Source organism: Salvelinus fontinalis, chromosome 39, assembly GCF_029448725.1.
Source record: "Salvelinus fontinalis isolate EN_2023a chromosome 39, ASM2944872v1, whole genome shotgun sequence".
NCBI lineage: Eukaryota > Metazoa > Chordata > Actinopteri > Salmoniformes > Salmonidae > Salvelinus > Salvelinus fontinalis.
The window spans coordinates 18210628-18234721 of record NC_074703.1 but is presented as its reverse complement, the minus strand read 5'-3'; the positions used below and the strand labels follow the sequence as shown (position 1 = coordinate 18234721).

General features: G+C 43.5%; 1 protein-coding gene and 1 long non-coding RNA gene across 2 annotated transcripts; both read left to right on the top strand.

The window, feature by feature from the left end:
- Positions 1-1149: 1149 nt before the first annotated feature.
- LOC129838908 (interferon-related developmental regulator 1-like) lies at positions 1150-11870 on the top strand. Its single transcript, XM_055906174.1, has 11 exons — positions 1150-1370; positions 3061-3165; positions 3404-3485; positions 3736-3860; positions 5654-5811; positions 6908-6958; positions 7185-7363; positions 7572-7680; positions 9711-9845; positions 10086-10310; positions 10936-11870. The coding sequence occupies exons 1-11, from the start codon at positions 1340-1342 to the stop codon at positions 11020-11022; spliced, it is 1287 nt and encodes a 428-aa protein (XP_055762149.1). The 5' UTR covers positions 1150-1339; the 3' UTR covers positions 11023-11870.
- A 2637-nt stretch (positions 11871-14507) lies between these two features.
- LOC129838317 (uncharacterized) lies at positions 14508-18658 on the top strand. The gene is made up of 3 exons (XR_008756845.1): positions 14508-14627; positions 16436-16583; positions 18516-18658. It is a non-coding gene; the product is annotated as an uncharacterized LOC129838317 (long non-coding RNA).
- Positions 18659-24094: the final 5436 nt, after the last annotated feature.

Here is a 24094-nt window from a genome sequence, read left to right as displayed (position 1 = left end):
AGACAATGTGGTCAAAAAGTAATATGATGTAATTTGGGGTTCCATTATGACGCACGCTCCAAAATGTATAAAAGCGTGCCATAACCGATTGTCTTTCATAAATCCATTAGACATGGATAGCTATAGCATCAACCTTGACTCAATGCTACAGAAGGCTGACAAGGCCATTGAGGAGAGAGAGGCTGGTCTGGGCTTCCCCTGCCCTGCCCCTAGAGAGCCCTGCCGATAACATCAACAAGATGGTGTTTGGGCTTCTTGAGGACTGTCGTGAACGGGGAGAAGAAGGGTGCTGGACCTCCAGGTTTGAGCTCCGAGGTCACAGCCGCCTGCATTGGACCCAGGGCATCTCCAGAGACCCGCACAAAGGACCTGACTACAGAAATTGATGTGATGATGAAGAGCATGCTGGACTCCCGCGTGGCCACTGGCAAATCAGGCACTGGCGCCCCTCCAAAGTCCACAGGAAGATGCTCACTCCAGAGACCCTCCTGGGGATTGAGACCCCAGCTGCATGGGCAAAGACATGCTGGTGAAGAAACCTGAGATCTATGAGCAGATGACCATAGGAAGTTGGTGGCACCTTAATTGTGGAGGATGGGCTCGTGCTATTGCCTGGAGTGTTAATAAGTGGAATGGTATCAAATACCATTCCATTGGCTCCGTTCCAGATGTTATTATGAGCCATCCTCCCCTCAGCAACCTCCACTGCTTTATGTACATCATTGTCCACCCAGTGAGAAGACCTCACCACTGAGGATTTTAGGCCAGGGATAGTGCTTTTTACATCAGGGTTCGTGCTATCCAGAATCCTTGGGACATTCCTACCCTAAACTTAACCCTAACCCTTACCTAACCTTAGTAACCCTAACCTTAAACAATTTTCAACTTCTATAGGGTGACATCAGAGTTGGACATCCAAAGAAATCGAAAGCGCAACGACCGATACAGCAGGGATTTTGTGGACAGGGTAGCAGCACCCTCATGTGGCTATCAAAGAACATGACTACAGAAAACATGACCCCAGTCAGCAAAGAGATGCCAATCACATCGCGTCATCCACTTATACAACATGATTGGCCGGTGGTGCAGGGGTAAACCCATATTTGATCATGTGACGTTGGTCGTATAAATACTTAAAACCTCGCCACATTAACTCAACCCTAGTTTTTTTTTGAGGGAAAATGTATCGTCTTCGCCAACAGTCTTTCTCCAGGATCGCTTTTAATTCCTTTTTCTCTACCGTGCCACGGGAAGATTGTCAATTTATGAGACAGTTTAATAAAAACTGGTCGTGTATCGGCTGATTTTTGCTCATATTTTCATACTTATCTGCACGGAAATGCCAAGGTCCAAGAAGAGGAGTTCCAGGGGTGAGTAAGTCGCTACAGACCGGGTTGTTTTGGCCTACTCTGGTGGTTTGAGTTTTATGCGTTGTAGGAGTTGTAGTTCTGTACATTCTTACAGCGTGTTGAGGTCAACGACGGGTAATGTCTAACAGAACTACAAAACAGTGTGGCATCTTTGCCCATGTTTGTCGTTGAAATCAGAGCTTCCAGACAAAGAACTCTCGCTTTCTCTTAAAACAATTTGAATTAACTTCAACTTCATATATTGTTTGCCGACATTATTGTATGAGTAGTGTGATTATATAAACGACCCCCGATACCGCGATTACAATATTATCATTTTTTAGACTGACTTTTGAAACGAATTTGTTACCTAGCAACTAAGGTCAGTTGACCAGTGTTGCTCATATTTGTTAATTTTTAGCGAGTTCTCTTTGGCTCCCATCCTGTAAAAGGATAGGTTGTTTGAGGACACGAAGTTTAGTTGGAAGGACGCCACAACATTTGAGTGAGATCGACAGTCGATCAGGTCAAATAATGGGATGATTCGATTATGCTGAGCCGCAGGGCGTCAGGTAGCATAGTGAGCGTTGGACAAGTAACCGAAAGGTTGCAAGATCGAATCCCCGAGCTGACAAGGTAATAATATGTCGTTCTGTCCCTGAACAAGGCCATTATTAACCCACTGTTCCTGGCCGTCATTGAAAATAAGAATTTGTTTTTAACGGACTTGACTGCCGTGACGTTAACGGGCAAAAACGATGATGGGAAGCGCCCATCTCATGCTTTGAACAAGGCAGTATGGTGCGTCTGCCTCTTTCAGAATTGTTTGTTCGGTGCTGTGGTCTGAAAAGGAAGCAATGCATCGTCCGGAAACGTTCAACATGTTTTTCCATAAAATACGTTTACATTGAACAAGTTTTCCCTGGGAAGGCAGATATTACGTTATCAAAAGCGACCACTTTTGGATGTGGGAACACCGAATCCTACTCAATTACTGCACGTCCTTGACGTTAATTACTGAACTTCGCCCTGGACTTTGAACGGGGCACCTGGCTCACACACGGGGGGCAGCCCGGTTCTGAAATTAATGCTATCGACTTTCACCCGGTGTACAACATGCTTGACCGGGACAGATTAATCGAATCCCCCCATGGTTATATAACCGTCCCTGGACTAGCTAGCAAAATAACTAGTTATTCACATTACAGCAAGCTAGCTACGCCAGCTATGCTATGCTATAAAGCGGGATCGTGTTAGTCGACTAACTATTTGGGTGGTGTCTGCCTCTTTCAGAATTGTTTGTTCGGTGCTGTGGTCTGAAAAGGAAGCAATGGATTGCCACGTGAACATGGTCACGTTTACACACTGCCCTCCCTCTCAGATGGGAACAGTCTTATCATAATAAGTTGCACCAGCTGGTGCAACTTATGTCACTGCCTGGCCAGCTACCCACCCAAGGAGCTGTGCTGTTTGCACATTCAGCAGAAGACTAGGGGGGCCCTTGACTTTGGGGGGAGAGAATAACAAGTGCATATCCCATAAGAGTAGTGATCTGGCTTTTGTTCTGTCAAGAGATTGCATATAAAGTTTTGCGTTGTGATTGCATGGAAGTGTACTTGTTAAACCCCCGGAGTAAAATGCACACATTGTACCATGACTTAATGTATGATTTTTTTTTTGGGGGGGGGGGTTGGACATGTAATCGTTTCAGGGGGGCAGCATGGAGCTGTGCAGCCTTTCAGCGATGAGGATGCCTCCATCGAGACCCTCAGCCACTGCAGCAGCTTCAGTGATGCCATGAGTGTGGCAGAGGAAGGTATGTGATTGTATGTACACATGCTTGCCCGTGTCCCAGGCATAAAGTAACAAAGGGCAAGTAATTTTTTTTTTTTTTAAGGGATCAACTTTTGACCTGTCAAGTTATAAATGCCATGCAGCCCTTTTTATGTTGTGCTTTTAACTTAAATGGTTCAAAGAATACAATCTACAAAGGGAATAGCCTAGTACAAGTCTGTATTTCTCAGGGTGTATTGTATTCATCTTCATATGTGTAGGAGGGGAGGCAGGTGAGGAGACAGCCCAGGAGGATTTACAGTACAAGCTGAAGGTTTTCATTGACAGCATTGTGGATAAGAGGCAAGTCTAAACCACTGTGGGAAACTGATCTACCTGCTATTTCTGTTAGCTGTATCACTTTCAGATGACATGGAACCAGAGGCCTAGAACTGGGTCGACGAAACCTGAGATGCTATACAATGAACACAATGCAACAAGACGTCACCCTTTCCATTCACAGATTGCTGCTGATAATTGAATGTGTAGCTGTTACATAAGCTACTGCAGACACTAGGCCTAAATCTTCACTGTTCTCCTACCTCGTTGACAGTGCCAAAACCAGACAGGGAGCCCTGGATGGGCTGAAGGCTGCCATGGCAACTAGGATCCTGTACGAGTTCATTTCAGACAGGAGGATGACCATCACTGACAGCATTGAGCGCTGTCTCAAGAAAGGTTAGCTACTACCACTACTACAGGCTTTCACTCTTTCATCAATTCATGCTTCATATTCACCGAATACCGATACAGACCCACATTGTATTGTTGTATTAAGTGTTTGAGTCTTTAGTTCTGGTCCAGTAGTTACTATAACCCCTCAAAGTTACTGAGGTTGGTAGCTGACTATAGGTACTCCTATATGTCATATCTTTAATTTGAGCCTAGAGTAAAGTCCTTGTCCTCAGGTCTGGATGGAAGCTAGTCATTCCGCTACCCAAGAGTGGTAAAGTAGACCTATTGGCTGGCTGCCAGCGCTTAGCAAATGTTTTTAAAAATCAAATACAATGCTACTTCTCTGTAATCAAATTAACAGACATATAGAGAAGGGAACTCGACATGTACTGCACTGACACAATTGACTTATTGGTTGAAAGAAATTCATATTAAGAAGATTGTGGGAGCTGTACTGCTAGATTTCAGTGCAGCCTTTATTATTGACCATAACCTGTTGAGAATTTTGTTATGGCTTTTCATCCTCTGCTGTATTGTGGATTCAGCTCTATCTAATTGAACTCAGCGGGTTTTCTTTAATGGAAGCTTCTCTAATGTCAAACATGTAAAGTGTGGTGAACCGCAGGGCAGCTCGCTAGGCCCGCTACTCTTTTCTCGTTTTACCAATGACCTGGCATTAAACAAAGCACGTGTCCATGTGTGCTGACTCAACCACATCAACAACCACAGCTAATGAAGTCACTGAAACCTTAATGTGTTGCAGTCTGTTTTGGAATACGTGGCCATTAATAATCTGGTCCTGAAGATCTCTAAAACTGAGCATTGTATTTGGTACAAATCATTCCCTAAGTTCTAGACCTCAGCGGAATCTGGTTATGAATGGTGTGGCTGTTGAACAAGTTGAGATGACAAAATTACTTGGTGTTACCTTAGATTGTAAACTGTCATGGTCAAAACTTATTTTTTGACACCACACTCCAAAGCAATTCCTGGAGGCTCTAGTTTTATTGTGGGGTCAAACTGTAGAACCCAAAATGTATTTTATCAAACAAAACTATGCTACATTTTTCTCTGGGACCCTCAGGATGACAAACCAGAGCAAGAATACTGAATGTATCAAACCAGTTGCCGTGAGGCGTGTTTTGTTGCTGTGCACTATCCTCAAACAATAGCATGGTATTATTTTTGCTGTAATAGCTACTGTAAATTGGACACAGCAGTTCGATTTAACAATTATTTAACCTTTCTGCCCATAAGACATGTCTACGTCCTGGAAAGTTGGCCGTTTACAATGTCATTCTAGTCACATTATCGCATATTGAGCAACAACTGTCCCGGTTCAGGGACACCGCATGCCAGTCTCTCTTGGCTATGAGTTGAGGAAAGACTGACCGCGTCACTTGTTTCTATAAGAAACATTCATGCGTTGGAAATTCCCAATTATTTGCAGAGTCAACTTAAACACACACTTACCCCACCAGATACGCCACCCAGGGTCTTTTCACAGTTCCCAGGTACAGAACAAATTCAAGGAAACGTCCAGTATTATCCAGACCCATGGGTGCATGGAACATTCTTCCATCTTATATAGTGCAAGTGAACAGCAAACCTGGTTTCAAAAAGCAAATACAATGCCTAATTGTTGTGTGTGTATATACTGACATGCATGTTTAACTGATAATGTTGTTAAAAACTTTAACTTTAAATGCATGTAAAGTCTTGTCTGTAATTTGTCAGACTTCTGTAAGACTAGCTGTTGCTAATGGGGATCCTAATAAATCCAATCCCTCTCTCAGGTAAAGGACAGGAGCAGCGTGCAGCAGCCTCCCTGGCCTGTCTGCTGTGTATTCAGCTGGGCTCAGGCATTGAGAGCGAAGAGGTGTTCAAGACCCTCAAACCCATCTTCAAGAACATTCTGCTGGATGGAGCAGCCAACATCCAAGCCAGACAAGCTGTGAGTATCTGCCTGGACCCTGTCATTAAAATAGGTTTGGTTTGCTAAACTCAGCAACAACAAAAAAAGAAACGTCCTCTCACTGTCAACTGTGTTTATTTTCAGCAAACTTAACACGTTTAAATATTTGTATGAACATAAGATTCAGCAACAGACACAAACTGAACAAGTTCCACAGACATGTGACTCACGGAAATTTAATAATGTGTCCCTGAATGAGGGGGGGTCAAAATCATAAGTAAGTCAGTATCTGGTGTGGCCGCCGGCTGCCTTAAGTACTGCAGTGCAGCTCCTCCTCATGGACTGCACCAGATTTTCCAGTTCTTGCTGTGAGATGAATCCGACCATCACACCTGGTGAGACAAAACCACGACTCGTCAGTGAAGAGCACTTTGTGCCGGTCCTGTCTGGTCCAGCGACGGTGGGTTTGTGCCCATAGGCGACATTGTTGCCGGTGATGTCTGGTGAGGACTTGCCTTACAACAGGCCTACAAGCCCTCAGTCCAGCCTCTCTAAGCCTATTATGGACAGTCTGAGCACAGATGGAGTTGGAACTCAGGCAGTTGTTGCCATCCTGTACCTGTCCCGCAGGTGTGACGTTTGGATGTACCGATCCTGTGTAGGCGTTACATGTGGTCTGCCACTGCAAGGACGATCAGCTGTCCGTCCTGTCTCACAGTATGGACTTTGCAATTTATTGCCCTTGCCACAGCTGTAGTCCTCATGCCTCCATGCAGCATGCCTAGGGAACATTCAAGCAGATAAGCAGGGACCCTGGGCATCTTTCTTTTGGTGTTTTTCAGAGTCAGTAAAAAGGCCTCTAGTGTCCTAAGTTTTCATAACTGTGACCTTAATTGCCCACAGTCTGTAAGCTGTTAGTGTCTTAACGATCGTTCCACGGGTGCATGTTCATTGTTTATGGTTCATTGAACAAGCATGGGAAATGGTGTTTAGACCCTTGACAATGAAGATCTGTGAAGTTATTTGGATGGTTACAAATTCTTTCAAAGACAGTGTCCTGAAGAGACGTTTCTTTTTTTGCTGAGTTTATAAGTGGCCTTTATTGTTGTACTGAATGCCTTTGTTTCTTTTATAGTGCGCAACAAGTTTGGGCCTGTGCACGCTGGTGGCGGAAGATGACATCCTGGTATGTGGCTATGTTTGATGTTCCAATGTGACTCTCTGTGCTTGATTGTATGTGGAACTACTTTGCCAAATTCTTCAGCAGCACAAAATACATTCTGTCTCATTTATTCTGTTCAGCATTTTAAACAAGGTACAGAAACCAAGACGTCTCTCAAAATGACTGCGTAGTCCAATCTCACACCCTGGTTAAACAAAAATGATGAACCCCTTTCTCTCTGCGTCTACAGGATGTGTATGCCACCATGGAGAGCTTTGAGAGTTTGTTCATGCGTTCCTATGTGAAGGAGGATGGGAGTCGCCCCTCTCTCAACCCCCAGACCACCCTGCTCCACACCAATGCCCTCCTCTCCTGGGCCCTGCTGCTCACAATCTGCACATGCAGCCAGGTCAAAGCAGTCACACACAAGTATGTCCTGAACTCGAACCTCTAAGTCTCTCTGGGACACAACTTTCAGCCTACAGGTCTTTGGATCAGAAGCATCCAAAGACCTAATGTAGTGGATGTGTGTTCCTGATGTCCAGTTGTCTTACCAGTGTAGATGAAGGAAATGTCATGGCGGTGGGAAGCCTTAAATTGAAAGTCAACTTGTTTTTGACTGAAATGTTTCTTTCAGGCACCTGCCCAAACTACCCCGGTTGTTGGAGAATGATGACGTCAACATGAGGATAGCAGCGGGAGAGACCATCGCTCTGCTGTTTGAGCTGGCTAGGGACATGGACCCAGTAAGTGCTCGTCTGTTCTTTGGTCTGTGTGGCTCAGTTCCATTTAAATTCAGGAGGTTCTTTGATTTCGTTTAGAAAGTTCTGTTCAAATCTTTCATTGGATATTCAATCCCATTGTACTAGGAAATGGGGGGGGATTTCACTATTTGACGAGTATCATGAATATGTTGGATATCCGGACATTCTAAATGTTCAGTACCAGTCAAAAGTTTGGACCCACCTGCTCATTTAAGGCTTTTTTATTTTTACTACAGCCTGGTGTTGGGTCATTGTCCTGTTGAAAAACAAATGATTGTCCCACTAAGTGCAAAGCAGATGGGATGGTGTATTGCTGCAGAATGTGGTAGCCATGCTGGTTATGTGTGCCTTGAATTTTAAATAAAGCAGACGGTGTCACCAGAAAAGCAACATCACACCTCCATTCTTCTCTTGGGAACCACACAAGTGGAGATTATCCGTTAACCTACTCTGTCTCAAAGACACGGCAGTTGGAACCAAAATCTCAAATTTGGACTCATCAGACCAAAGGACCGATTTCCACCAGTCTAATGTCCATTGCTCGTGTTTCTTGACCCAAGCAATTGTTCGCTTATTGGTGTCCTTTAGTAGTGGTTTCTTTGCAGAAATTTGACCATGAAGGCCTCATTTATGCAGTCTCCTCTGAACAGTTGATGTGTCTGGTATTTGAACTCTGATGCATTTATTTGCGCTGAAATCTGAGGCTGGTAACTAATGAACTTATCCTTTGCTGCAGAGGTAACTCTGGGTCTTTCTTTCCTGTGGCGGTCCTCATGAGAGCCAGTTTCATAGCGCTTGCTGGTTTATACGACTGCACTTGAAGAAAGTTTCACATTTTCCACATTATTGACCATGTCTGTCGTTTCTCTTTGCTTATTTGAGCTGTTCTTGCCATAGTATGGCCTTGGTCTTTTACCAAATAGGGCCATCTTCTGTATACCAACCCTACCTTGTCACAACACAACTGATTGGCTCAAATGCATTAAGGAAAGAAATTCCACAAATTAACTTTGAACAAGGCACACCTGTTAATTGAAATGCATTCCAGCTGACTACTTCCATGAAGCTGGTTGAGAGAATGCCAAGTGTGCGCAAAGCTGTCATCAAGTCAGGGTGGTTACTTTGAAGAAATGTATTTAGATTTAACACTTTTTTTGTTTTACTACATGATTCCATATGTCATTTCATAGTTTGTCTTCACTCTTATTCTACAATGTTAAAAATAGTACAAATAAAGAAAAGTCCTTGAATGAGTAGGTGTCCAAACTATTGACTGGTGGTCTGTATATAAAATTGTGTGGGTATTTTTGTCCTGAGCACTGCTGTGGCAGTGCTGGTTAGATAGGAGCGAGCAGACGGCGGCAGAGATAGCTAGTCTTGGCTGTAGTGTCCCTAACTTGTAGCAGCCACAATGTTATTTATCCCCATATAGACTTCCCTCAGCCGGTTTTGGCTGGAGTAGCCTTGAATAGCTAGCTAGGTTAATTGAGACAACATTTTGCAATTTCTCCCCAACACCCATTCGGATGAAATGACCTACCTGTTAGTTGCTCGTTGTAGCCTACTCCTTCTCATTTTGGTCACTTTTATGAATCTAACTTTATTCCATCTTGCATTAGTGAACTCTCTACATATGCTAAACATTGAGCTGCTTTGATTGGCCAACAAGCTACATGTGAAGGCTACAGTATTTTTTTAAATGGGGGCACTTTGTAAACTGTTTAAATGTGTTGTATAATTTGTTGTCATGGTATCCTTGTATGTTACAATGTCACATGGATATTTTAATGTAGATAACGCCTTTTCAGTTAAAATATACCTACAAGTAGTTTTTGCTCAAATGAATACTCAAGTTTTTGAATACTAACGTCTGTTTTGGATATTTGTATAGCTGTGCACATCCCCATCCTGTCCTGAGTTAAAATGGAATTTTACTGAAATGCAGTGCCAGCATAGCGTGTTAATCTGGAAACACTTGATGACTGACCCACGCTCTGTTGTGACGCTCTCAGGAGTTTGAGTATGACGACTGGGAGCCCCTGTGTGACAAGCTCAACTCTCTGGCCACCGACTGCAACAAGCACCGTGCCAAGACTGACAAGAGGAAGCAGAGGTCTGTGTTCAGGGACGTGCTCAAGGCTGTGGCGGTGAGTGGGCAGATTATACAATAGTAGATGAGCGCTGTCTGGGGAATAGAATTTGAATTTCATGTGCTGACTCACTGCTGATTCATGGTGGGAATTCTGTGTGCCTGTGTCGGCAGCTGGTTGCCATTGGCAACCTAATCTACCCTTCTCGTTATCAATAACGTTTACCCATTTTGTTGAATTGTGAGAATCCAGGACAGTGTAGCCTTGCCTCGGCTGACGTGTGTGTGTGTGTGTTAGGAGAGAGACTTTCAGACTGAGACGATCCGCTTCAGCGCCGAGCGTATGACCATCGACAGCTGGGTGAGGAAGAGGACTTACGACGCGTTCAGGGAGTTTGTGGGCTCTGGCATGAACTACCACCTACAGGCCAATGAGTTTATTCGTGACGTGTTTGAGCTGGGACCACCCATGCTGGTTGACGCGGCCACACTGAAGTCCATGAAAATCTCCCGCTTCGAACGGGTAAGTATCCTTACTCGACTGCGTTCTTTTCTTCCTTTGATGGCTAATTTAACTCTACTAATGTTTTGAAAAGGTCAAGTGTATTTTCTTTTAATTAACCCGATCAGTCTCGAGACACCAGCACAAATCGTCTTATCTGACTTTAATGTTCAACCCTTATATTTAGCCTCACAATGAAGTGTTTTACCACTTTATTTTCAGGACAACCAGGTCTACAAGTGCATCACAAAACAAGTTGACATAGTATTGCGTTCATGAGTTTTTCACAAATGCCAATTTTGTAGCTCAAACCATTTGGCCTCTACAGAGGTTTTTGTAAAGAGACCCAGCCATTTTGGGATCTGCCCATGTCTCACAAACACCGCTCTAGCTCACCCCCACCCCTCCGTTAATCACACAGACCAACGGATGCAGAATAAATTGATGAATCCAATGGTACAACCCGGCAGTCAGTAGCTGACACGTACACTGTTTAATTAAAAGGGGCTAGAAGTGCAGATCATGTTGATTGGTCTAATATGGTTAATTATTTGCCCTTTTTTTTTTTTTTTTTTTTCAAATGGATATACCAACGCAACAAAAGAACCCGTCTCTTGTGTTTTAACATTGCGGTTTTCTTTTCCAGCATCTCTACAACGCGGCTGCATTCAAGGCTCGGACAAAGGCCAGGAACAAGTTCAGAGACAAGAGGGTTGACGTCGGGGAGTTTTGATGTGATTTGATGGGTCCAACCTGCTCCTTTATTTACCATAAATTTTCCCTTCTTGAAAATCACTTACTATCCTTAATTTATCCAGTTGTCAAGTGTTTGGAATTTGTAAATATGAATAATCATGTCTGTCTCAAATGATGCTCTATTCCCCATAGGCTTGCCGGTGTCTATGTAGGGAATAAAGTGAGATGTAGACTTTGTTGCTCTGTTTTAATGTTTGTTTACCATTTAACATTGAGTTCTAATATTTAAAAATGCACTAATTGGTTAACGTTTCCTATGGACTTCCCCTTGAACCCTAGTTTATTGTCTGGTATTTTGTTATACACAGATTACACCAAACATTAGGATACCTTAGTATTTAGTCACCCTCAGAACAGCCTCAATTTGTTGGCATGGACTACAAGTGTTCCACATGGATGCTGGCTCATGTTGACTCCAATGTTTACCACTGTCACGTTGGCTGGATGTCCTTTGGGTGGTGGACTATTCCTGATACACATGGGGGAAATGGTGTGTAAACCCTGTGTTGACATAAACCGGTGCGCCTGGCACGTACTGCAATACCCTGTTCAAAGGCAATTAAATCTCTTGCCAGTTCATCTTCTGAATAGCACACATAACACAATCCACGTCTCAAGGCTTAAAAGTGATTCTTTAACCCACCTCGTCCCCTTCTTCTACACTGATGGAAGAGGCTCTAAGAAGTGACATGATTAAGGGCTCATAGCTTTCACCTGGTCAGTCTGTCATGTAGAGAGGGGGGTGTTAATGTTTTATACACTCGGTGTAGTTTAGTATGTCTATTGGATGTGAGAAACCCAAAATTAAATACTAACTGAACAAGTCTCAATGTGTGTTTCTTGATCTTCAGTGCATTTCACCCAGTCAATCATTGTTATGACTAGTCCTAAAGCACACCAGTTAGAGGATAAGACACATGTTAAGCTGAGGTGTCGTAATGGGTTTCTCTGACACAAAATGAGTAGAAGCGCCGAGACCAATTAGGAGACAACCAAATGGACTTCTGGCTAATTTAATTGATTCTCTCAGCTGTTCCTGGCAGCTGAGTGCACATTTGAGGAACTGCTTTACAGTTAGTTGCCTATGAAACGGTCACGTTGACACAGCTGAACATGTTTTTCAGAGAACGTTGCTGTTTGTACATACGGCTGTAAAATGGGTCCTCCAGAGATACGCGCTAGTCCTTGTGTAAACTGAGTGGGGAAGATATGCAGCATTACGGTACTTGATGTTCTTCCCACAAGTATGACTTAATAGAACACTAACGCAGCACAGCAGCGACGCATGATTAAGTAACTAGTCAAATATCCACGAGCTCCTGCTTCTCTGGAGTTTGGACCCCAAACACTGCCAACACCTGTCGATTTTATATATATAAAATATTTCTAGACACCTTAAAGCTATAAGTGATCACCTGCCTGTTTTGGTACAAAGCTGGGGATGGGCCTGGAGAAATGGGCCACGCTTTATTTGGATAGCCCATCATTTGGGTTAGATAGTTGAACTGTTACTGCTCGTCTGTAGAGCATCGAGACAAGACTATCCAAATAAAGTGTTACCGGGAATGTAACCACTCTCAAATTCAGACAGCGGTGTGGATGCAGTGACTGACCAATGATAGCAAACGTATAGTTTTAACCATGTTTTGAGGCTATACAGTGTTTTACATTGTTTACAAATGGAGTAAAACAAGCTTATATTTTGGGTTCTGATGCAGTATGACATTTGAACTAAGCTCATCGGGTGTTTAAGTTTTTTATTTTTCAGGAATCAGTGGCTATTAACTGGATGTAGCAACAAAGGATGCTAGCTTTAATGGGTAGTTCAACCAAATTGCAAAATTACATATTGCACCAATGCAAGTGAACGGTACCTATATAAGCATTTCCATATAAGCATTTTTGTGCTTCATGTCCAAATCAACCCTAAGAATAAAAATCTGTGTGAGTCAAGTTATTTATAGATGATTTGGATGTGAAATGTGAACATGCTAACATAGATAGGATACAGTTGTTACACTACATGACCAAAATTGTGAACACCTGCTCGTCGAACATCTCATTCCAAAATCATGGGATTTAATATGGAGTTGGTCTCCCTTTGCTGCTATAAAAGCCTCCACTCTTCTGGGAAGGCTTTCCGCTAGATGTTGGAACATTGCTGTGGGGACTTGCTTCCTTTCAGCCCTGAGCATTAGTGAGGTCAGGCACTGATGTTGGGCGATTAGGCCTGGCTCGCAGTCGGCGAACCAATTCATTCCAATGTTCGATGGGGTTGAAGTCAGAGCTTTGTGCAGGCCAATCAAGTTCTTCCACACCGATCTCGACAAACCATTTCTGTATGGACCTCGCTTTGTGTATGGGGGCATTGTCATGCTGAAACAGGAAATGGCCTTCCCCAAACTGTTGCCACAAAGTTGGAAGCGCAGAATCGTCTAGAATGTCATTGTGTGCTGTAGCGTTAAGATTTCCCTTCACTGGAACTAACGGGCCTAGCCTGAACCATAAAAAACAGCCCCAGACTATTAATCCTCCTCCACCAAACTTTACAGTTGGTACTATTTTGCATTTGGGCAGGTAGCGTTCTCCTGGCATCCGCCAAACCCAGATGAATCCGTCGCACTGCCAGATGGTGAAGCATGATTCATCACTCCAGAGAACATTTTTCCACTTCTCCAGAGTCCAATGTCAGTGAGCTTTACACCACTCCAGCCGACGATTGTCATTGCGCATGGTGATTTTAGGCTTGTGTGCGGCTGCTCGGCAATGGAAACCCATTTCATGAAGCTCCCCGACGAACAGTTCTTGTGCTGACGATGCTTCCAGAGACAGTTTGGAACTCGGTAGTGAGTGATTTTTAAGCGGTAGGCGCTTCAGTACTCGGCAGTCCCGTTCTGTGAGCTTGTGTGGCCTACTACTTCGGGCCGTTGTTGCTCCTAGACTTTTCCACTTCACAATAACAGCTCTGTTGACCGGGGCAGCTCTAAGCAAGGCAGACATTTGACGACCTGACTTGTTGGAAAGGTGGCATCCTATGACGGTGCCGCGTTGAAAGTCACTGAGCTCTTCAGTAAGGCCATTCATTCCATTTGCCAATGTTTGTCTATGAAGATGTGTGGCTGAAATAGCTGAATCCACTCATTTGAAGGGGTATCCACATACCTTGTATATATAGTGTACCATTGACTGTCATACCTTGTCCATAGACTTGGTAAACTATATCCCTTTAGTCTACCAAAGCCTTGAACTTTAGGCTATGAAAACGGTACACCAAGTTAGGAACAAATATTCAGATGCGTCTTTCATGCCTAGGGTTTCCACTTACATTGGCAACAGAATGGTCTCCATCTAAAGTTCTGGCGGGTAGTAGGCCTATTCGGAAACTTGATCCTCTGCTCTGTCTCCCGAGACAAATTTAGTCAGGATAAATGGATCCTCATGCAAAGGAGGACACACCGACGACACACACACAATGCTGTGATAATAACACTGTATCCGCCTGGGTTAACAACCACACAAGTTTATTGTGATCCAGCTTGGAAATCCTGTATCTTTCGGGCTTTGTTTTTCTCCTGCAAACTGGTAAGTACAGTGATAGAAAAACAATAACTTGCTGACAGAAAACTGTAGAGTAAGGCCAGGCAATAGATAACTGATAGTTTTACAATTAGGACTAACAGTATGTAAATTAGCAATCTCAGCCAGTGATTCTTAAAGGTGGGGGAACAAAGTATCTTTGTTGTCAAATCAGCTTAGCTAATGATCAACACTTTCTGTTGATTTTGTTTAGACGACAGTACTTGCTAGTGTAGCGTGGTTCGTTCTGCGTTGTGTGATTTAAGTGGGACACTGCCACAACTGGTCTGCCGGTTGGATTTTTTTTATTTGTCCTGCACACGAAGAGACAACACAATATTTTAGCCCTTGGTGCAGTCACAGCTCTCAGGCACCTCGCTAGCCGAAGGTCAGGCAAAAGAGAGCGCCAAAAATAAATAACAGGTGCTTCGTGCACAACAGCACACCACACAATACAAGTAAAATGACATACAACATAATTCGGACAAAATAAAAGACATACCTGCACACGAAGAGACAACACACATTATGTTAACCCTTGGCGCAGTCACAGCTCTCAGGCACCTGCGCGAGCACATGGAAACTCACTCAAACACTGTCCCAAGTACTCACAAGTTACAATAGGTACCCTAGTTAGCAAGTTCGGTGAAACTTGTTAACATAAATCTTTATATTGTCCACACTGTAACAAAACTAATGGTTGCATAACAGCACATTGTGTAACATTACCACGGTTTTATATTGAACAATTGCGGAGCCAAGGACAACATAACTCGCTAGCCGAAGGTCGGGCAAAAGGGAAAAATAAGGGGGTACAATGGTAACCTGCGATGGACCAAACCAAAATATACAAAACCTTTACAATCATGTGTATGTACAATATAGATAGGAAAAAGTGTTTGTACACCAAAAAAATAACATTAGCTATGCAGCTGTAATTTAAAAAAACAACACACTGAAATATTATTATTATCAAATGATTAACATCCCCTCTTGACCTGGCCTATTCGAACTGGTCCTTGTGTGCAACTTGGTGCATAATCTAGAGGAACAGCATCACACTGCTACACTAGCCTGGCCCCAAATCACTACTGTGTGCTCTGGAGAACTCACTCTGCAGTCTATTGTTATCATGATATATAATGTATGTATAACAATGATACTCAGAGGAATTGAATAAATCACATACAGATCTTGGACCAGACTACTGTACGTGTCACTTTATAAGGCACTTGGAACCAGAGACCGATAGACCTACAGTATCAGTGTTAATAGGGGTGAAGGCTGCGTGCTAATGGACATGGACTGACCCTTTAATGGGTGAATTCCGATATGTGAGACCCTTCTGGTATGGCAAATAGCATTCTCTAAAACCCTCCGAGCTGTCATTTATCAGGGACCCAGGGGAAAAGACAAGGGCACAGCTGTCTGTCTGTCAGTCAGACGAATCAGGGGGGACGGAGGGATATAGGGGATGGCAGTGCCAGACAGTGTCATTCCTCCCTCCATGGCCCTGACTGGGTGGACCTGCTGAGGGTCATGCCCCACATACCTCCCCAGGGGTCCATACCCTGGCCCCATTTCTCAGGGGCCACTGGGTCACCCATTACCAAAGCTAGGCTTTTAGACTCACTTAAAAAAACAGACTGTTAGCCTCTTAATTTGGACTATTTTTGGATTCAACTCATTTTGAAGTCCATTTGTTTTGAAAGTATCTGGCTTATGGAAGGGGTTCATTTTTAAGGCATGGAATTGGCGCTCTCTGGTTAAGTTTGTGATAACACTCCATTGAGAGAGACTTTCCTGTCTTCAAGATGGCCCTAACATCAGAGACGATGACAGAGATATGTCTAGACCTGGACTGCTTCGACGAGGAGAGGAAACTGTACTCGGCAGAATCACTGAACGACCTCCACAAGATGAACGTGTGCTCCGACCCCAAGGACCTGCTGAAACTCACAGGTTGGTGTTTATTAATGAATGAATTGTCATATTCATTCCCACGTCATATGCATGCAGACTGTAGGTCAGTCAGTCCACAGACACTATTCTCTTGAGGCTGTGTGGAATCTTACAATATATACGCTCTTTATCTATCTGTGGGTTATTCAGTCCGAGATACAAAGAAGAAGGAGTGTTCCTCGGAGGGTACGAATTCCATCAGGCTATTGAATGCATTCTCTGACCTCACCTCACTTTTGTCTAGACTCAATAGCTGTGCTTGTTTCACTGAATGACTTAGCACTTTCTCTTCACTAAACCTCTCTAGGATTACCAATATGTGTTTTCCATGGTGAACAACAATATTGTCTAGACCTTTTGAGAGCTTGAAGGTCTGAACAGCAGAGAATAGCTCTTAGTGATGAGTAGTTATGCTCCAGTCTCCGGTCATGTTAGAGTTAGTCCCCCCAGGGTAATAGAGGCATCCAGCCTATCGAAGCCTAAGAACAGGTGTGACCATGTCTGCGCGCGCACGCACGCACGCACGCACAAACACACACACACACACACACACACACACTTCCAGATGGATGCTAACCACTTTCATGCTAACCACTTTCATCTCCATAGCATTTACCCCCCCCACCACACACACACTCACACTGTCCACCCCACCAGCCCTCCACCCCTGTATACAGTTGGCCCTGGAGCCAGCCAGCTCTGCTGCCTATCACAATAAAAAAATTGTCACAGAACGCCTCACTCCTCATGTTTTCTTCTCAGGGGCTCACTGTTGTGTGTGCTGCTGTGTTGACAAAATGGCAGCTCCCGCTGATGGATGTAAACACACTGGGAGATGCATGCATTGCTTTCACAGTGTCCAGGTGACTCCTAGCATATACAGTATATCTAATCTGAACCTCTCCATGGTGACGAGTGTTGGGTGCCTATAAATCAGATGCAGCAAACTAGTCTTCAGAGGTACTGTAAGAGCAAGAAAATAACAGCTGAACTGAGTGCTGGCTGGCTGCAGTGGTGGCACGGCCGTCCATGTCTCTAGGGAGACTGGGATCCTGGGAGAGCGGCCACCTGTTAGTGTGTCACCTCCGCTGGGGTATAATTAGCCAGCTCTGGCCTCGAGGCTCTCTGCCTTAGTGACAAGGCACAAAGGAAGTGTGGGGCTATGGTTGTGTCAGAGAAACATTCACTGAGAGGTGCAGGTACACGTATAGGCTCACAGTGAAGTGTTTTTACGGACCTGGTTTCAAGATGGTGGATGTCAATCTTTTTTTACAGAAAGAATTATGATGGAGGGAGGAAATTATGTATTGAGACTGAGCATGCACAAATACGGTGAAGGAATGAAGGAAGAGTTTATAATTTTCTTTCCTCATCAACAAGAAACCAGACAGATAGATAGATAGATAGATAGATAGATAGATAGATAGATAGATAGATACATACATACATACATACATACATACATACATACATACATACATACATACATACATACATATTCTACTATTATTCTACAATGTAGAACATAATAAAAATAAAGAACAACCCTTTAATGAGTAGGTGTGTCCAAACTTTTGACTGTTACTGTATGTGCAAAATGTACTGTTGTATGTACTCAGATATTCATATTATGTACTCTGATTATTAATATGTGCATATCAATAATCCCCCATGATGAGAGGCATGCATTTATTTTGATCAACGACAGAGATCTGACAGAATCCAGGAAATAAAATGTCCCTCACATGGTTTATCTGGAATCAGTTGTACCAGATTGAGTTATAAATGCTCCTGTCATGATGGTCCAGTATATGAATTGTATCTTTTTTATAATATCATGGCTTATTTTCTATGGTAGTGTGATTGGTCTTTAAGAGTTCTGGATATATATAGTAGTAGGCCCTGACTGTCCTCTCCTCGGATTGATTTCAGAACAGCCAATGAGCTCTCAGACCACACCCACTGCTGGAGAAAGAAGAGGGAAGAATGCCAACAGCAATGACCAGTGTGGTGATACTGATGGTATGGTTAGTTTACAAAGCAAGTTAGGATAACAAACGTTGCTGGTTAGGATCATTAACGTGGCAGGTTAGGTAAATTAAAGTAGCAGGTTAGGAGAATGAGATTATGCTTAGGAAAAGGTTTAGGGTAAGATTTAGCTTCAATGCTTCCCGACGCGACCACTAGATGGAGCTGTAGGCCAACTCCATCTAGTCACAACGTTAGAACTTAAACAATCCATCTGTGGCGACAAATCATCAGTATCATAACACGGGCAGCAGGTTAGGGCAGCAAAAGCATACAAATATATTCAGGGGCGTCATGCACCCATTATTGTAGAGGAGGCACAAAGTATGTGAGGATGGAGGGGGGTTCGCTGAATTTAGCATTTTTCAAACACCTGAAACATAATTTTCCTGCAATCCAGAGCCATAATTATTATGCCTAATTATACGTTTCAAAAAATATGTCTATGACACCTCTGAATTTATTCCTACTAATTTACCAGGGATCAATCAAAGTACTATCAAAAGACATAGATAAGGCTCCTTGACACACACAAAATATGTTCTAAAAGAGCCAGAGGCAGCGTCTCCATCTACCTCTACAAACAAAACATGAAGCTCAACGATAACCCTTCGAAGAAAAGGTTCAAGTATTTATTAATCTCCCAGACTGCCTGGGTGGTGTGATGCAGCTGGTAAATGTACACAGTGCTGTTGGCATCGAAGAGGAGCGCATCAAGACTCTACACACCAGTGATGTAGAGGAGGGCAGTAAAACATCACACACTCACCATCGACCCAGACTGTTCCTCATCCTCTTCATCCTCCTGACTTTGGCTCTGCTGCTGATCCTGGTGCTGTCTGCCTACGCTGTCCTTCTCATGGGTAACCTAGCAATATTCTACATACATTATTTCAAATGCTATAGGCCTACATCATTCAAGAAACCCAAACCCCACCTGCTTTACGCTATGCAAATATTATGCTATGCAACATATTGATACCCCTATTCATTCATTCAAGCAATCATTCAATCAACTCTATCTTTCCATGTTGTGTCCTCAGTTGAGACAACATCTAGGATGGGCGAGTTAGCAGGCGGTAGTGAGGTGGAGAGGACTTACCTGGAGGAGATGAGACAGTGGAAGACTCTCCTTCAACAGTACCTGGACCTCAGCCAGAACCACTGCTCATAGTGAGGTACCGCTTCTCTCCAGCCTTCCTCTCAATGCTCACAAGAGAGTGTGGCTCATAATACACTTTACACAGACAGAACGCATGTTGAAACAGCATGCTTGCCAAAGAGAGAGGGTCGGTCGCTCTTCGTCAGCCTCCTAAGCAGTTCTTAGAAAGGATTTAGACGTAAGTCTTTTGTCTTGGTGCGGTCTGCTGCGCTTGATGCAGGGCCGACTTGAACGGAGCACTTACCTCAAAAGAGGCCGTATGGGTTAATGGCACAATTTATTTCTTGATGATATGGCTCTGTGACTGTCCCTCTCCTCTCCTCCTCCTCTCCCGTATCATATAGGTTCTGTTATGATAGGTTATGTGAGGAGAGAATGATACAGTGGATTATTTAGGGCCTGTTTTAATCAAATAAATGATTATGAAGGGGGTGAAGGGATACTGTACGGCTGTAGAATCTAAATTTATAATAGGTGGTATTTGAATGCGTTGTATTTGGCATTATTTTAAACAGTTTATAATTGTGTATTCATGTCTTCATCTTTATAATTTTTTAAAAACATTTACATTTTCTGAGAGTATGTCTGAGTAATCTCAAGCAGACTGTAGTTTTTATTTTCCACCAGCAGGTGGCAGTTATTTCCCACTAAACTGAATGGAATGGCAAGTCTTTATGCACTATACTGTACAAACAGAGAGCCTTGGGAATATCACATTGGTGCTTCTTTCACTTCTGAAACTACTCCACTGTGGATAAGGAGCACCCCCCTATCCACATTGACGGGATCGCAGTGGAGAAGGTGGACAACTTAAAGTTCCTCGGCGTACACATCACTGACAAACTGAAATGGTCCACCCACACAGATAGTGTGGTGAAGAAGGAGCAACAGTGCCTCTTCAACCTCAGGGGACTGAATATATGGGTATTTGCACCTAAAACCCTCACAAACTTTTACAGATGCACAATTGAGAGCATCCTGTCGGGCTGTATCACCACCTGGTATGGCAACTGCACCGGCCGTAACTGCAGGGCTCTCCAGAGGGTGGTGCGGTCTGCCCAACGCATCACTTGGGGCAAACTACTTGCCCTCCAGGACACCTACAGCACCCGATGTCACAGGAAGGCCAAAAAGATCATCAAGGACAACAACTACCCGAGACACTGCCTGGTCACCCCGCTATCATCCAGAAGGCGAGGTCAGTACAGGTGCATCAAAGCAGGGACCGTGAGACTGAAAAACAGCTTCTATCTCAAGGTCATCAGACTGTTAAATAGCCATCACTAGCACCGTAGAGGCTGCTGCCCTATAGACATAGACTTGAAATCACTGACCACTTTAATAATTGGAACACTTGTCACTTTAATAATGTTTACATATGTTGCATTACTCATGTCATATGTATATACCTTATTATATTTTATTCTACCATATTTTTGTCTATGCCGCTTCGAAATTGCTCATCCAAATATTTATATATTCTTAATTCCATTCCTTTACTTTAAATTTGTGTGTATTGTGTTTAAATGTTGTGAAATTGTTAGAAATTATTTGTTAGATATTACTGCACTGTTGGAGCTAGAAACACAAGCATTTCGCTACACCCGCAATAACATCTGCTAAACATGTGTATGTGACCAATACAATTTGATTTGATTTATCTCATTTGCCTTTCTGTAAACATTCAACAGACGCTGATCTACAGCAGCGAATTTGTGAAAACAATGTTTGTTTGCCATAAGAAAATATATGCATTTTTGTTTTAATCTGATGATATAATCACTTAACAGACCAATGAAATAGTTTGTTGAACTAATCCACTTTGTAAAACAGCAACCCATCAGTCTACACATTATTGTATGTCATTGGGTGTCCAGACATAATAGTTTCTGGGCCTGAGTCAAGTGGTACGCATTTGTCATGCTGGGCACAGATGCATTGTAGCTCCTACTCTGTGCGGCAGTGGGACTTAGATGTTCACCCAGCGAAGCATGTACACACACACACACACACACACACACACACACACACACACACACACACACACACACACACACACACACACACACACACACACACACACACACACACACACACACACACACACACACACACACACACACACACACACACACACACACACACACACACACACACACACACACACACACACACACACACACACACACACACACACACAGCGCTCTGGCAGTGGAGCCAACGCCTCAGCGGGGAACCCGACTTCATCTCCTCTTTAGAAACATTGCCTAGGAGCCCAAAACACAGCCACCCTGACAGAAAGGGAGAGATACAGGGGCCAATAGTGAAGTTTACCTATATCATGTGCTGAACACCCTTTCATACCCTTAATATGCTGGTGAGTGAGACTATTCTGTACCCTTTCGTAGCCTTCTTACACAGGTTAATAAAAACATTATTATACATCCTCTTGCCCTGGGTGTCCTTATAGAATGGAGATGTCAGTATCTCAATGGGACTAACCCGGATACACGATAAAGGATGTATAAAACCACATGGAAAAGAATAATCAAAGTCAAATAAGAATCTCGTACGGCTGATTATATGTCAGTGGTGTATTTGTATACGTGTTATCTTGAATGCCTATGTGGCAACACGATTGAATACTGTATAAGCTTTGTGATGTCTGCTGATGTAAAACGGGCTTTATAAATACAGTTGATTTGAGTTGAATACAGGACTGTGACGATTTCCCTCCATAGATATGGTGTGTGATACCCGAGAGGACGTAGCTTACATGTCTCTTCTATGGTTTTAATACAACACATGCAACACCAACAGTAAGTCAGCTATTACACGAATCTTCTATAAATATTGCATATGTATTTGCTGCAGGTTGAAAATAAGAATCTTGCTCAATTCTTCTTTATGTTTTCTGTATTGGACTTGTGCTATCAGTTTAAACTGCAGCTTGTACATGTTCATTGTATATTCTGGTCCCAACTATACAGACTGTAATGCCATGTCTCCTTATAGCTGGATCTTCGTTATTAATTCACGAGGTCATCCATTTATCTGTCAATCATGGGATGGAAGTGGTCGCCCCTGAATCATGCATTTTATAGCACAAATTAAAGTGTGTGTGTGTGTGTGTGTGTGTGTGTGTGCGCGCACATGTGTGTGCTTAGTCTAACCTGAGTGCATTAAACAGCTGACTCTCATACAATACCTGAATACAGAGGAGTGGGGCATGTACTGGCTGTCATACGATTAACATGCCCGCACACACACACACTCCTCACACACACAGAAGCTTGCCTTTGCCGGGGAGGTTGTTGCCAAGCGGCTCAGAGGGAGAGAGCAAGCCGATTGGCTCATTCCCATGACTGGAGAATCCCCCACCAGTCCGACGGTCTTCTCTCTCCTCTAAAACAGGAACCTTTTAACTTGTTTTCCCATCTCCCCCACCAACCACTGGTTCTCTCGTTACACTCCCCATCAGCCCACACAGCCCATCCTCTTTTGATTAGGTTTGTTTCAAAGGAGCTGTTTTACTATCAGCGCTACGGTACAGTAGCCAAGGTGAGGGACACTCATTTTCATCTGACAGATCTATCCTCGGGATCGTAATTACACAAATGATGAGTGTATCCTTATGCCAAGATCACAGAACAGTGTGGATGGAAGTATTGTGCTTTCCGTAAAAGAAGGGATTTTTTTTTATAACATTCTGCGCTCTTTACTTGATAAAAGGACATGAAGGTTAGCTGTGTGAGGCAGAAAATGGATAACTGTGTATTAACACGAGAGGCTCGTAGAACACAGACAAATCTATGTAGACATGTAGAGTAGACAGTTACTTCACAGAGCTTCCTTGTCCGTGGCTTCTGGTTGCTGATAACACTGAGGACTGAGATGTCTTGCCTTGGGGCTGGGGCTGGTGTGTGTGTGTGTGTATGTGTGTGTGTGTGTGTGTGTGTGTGTGTGTGTGTGTGTGTGTGTGTGTGTGTGTGTGTGTGTGTGTGTGTGTGTGGCCGGTCTGCACATTTGCGCGTGCGTGTGTGAGTTTGTGCGCGTCCGTGTGTACATATCCATGTGTGTGTGTGTGTGCGCTTGCGTCTCTCGGCAAGAGTGTAAGAGTGTGCCAGTGAATTAAACAAGGTCATCAAGTGCCAGGCTAGCAGCAATGATTTCCTCTAAAGGAATACTCCCATACAGTATTGCAGCCGTCTGAACACCCCTCAACCTTATCTATTGTAATCTAAGGTGCAATTACCGTCAGTTAGCCATCCGCCACCCGCCATATATCCTTCAACTCATATTAATATGCATTCAGGGTTCA

Coding starts and splice junctions, on each gene's coding strand:
- LOC129838908 (XM_055906174.1), top strand. CDS start 1,340: ATGCCAAGGTCCAAGAAGAGGAGTTCCAGGG. Junction 3,166..3,403: donor CATGAGTGTGGCAGAGGAAG/GTATGTGATTGT, acceptor TCATATGTGTAG/GAGGGGAGGCAGGTGAGGAG. Junction 7,681..9,710: donor TGGCTAGGGACATGGACCCA/GTAAGTGCTCGT, acceptor TGACGCTCTCAG/GAGTTTGAGTATGACGACTG.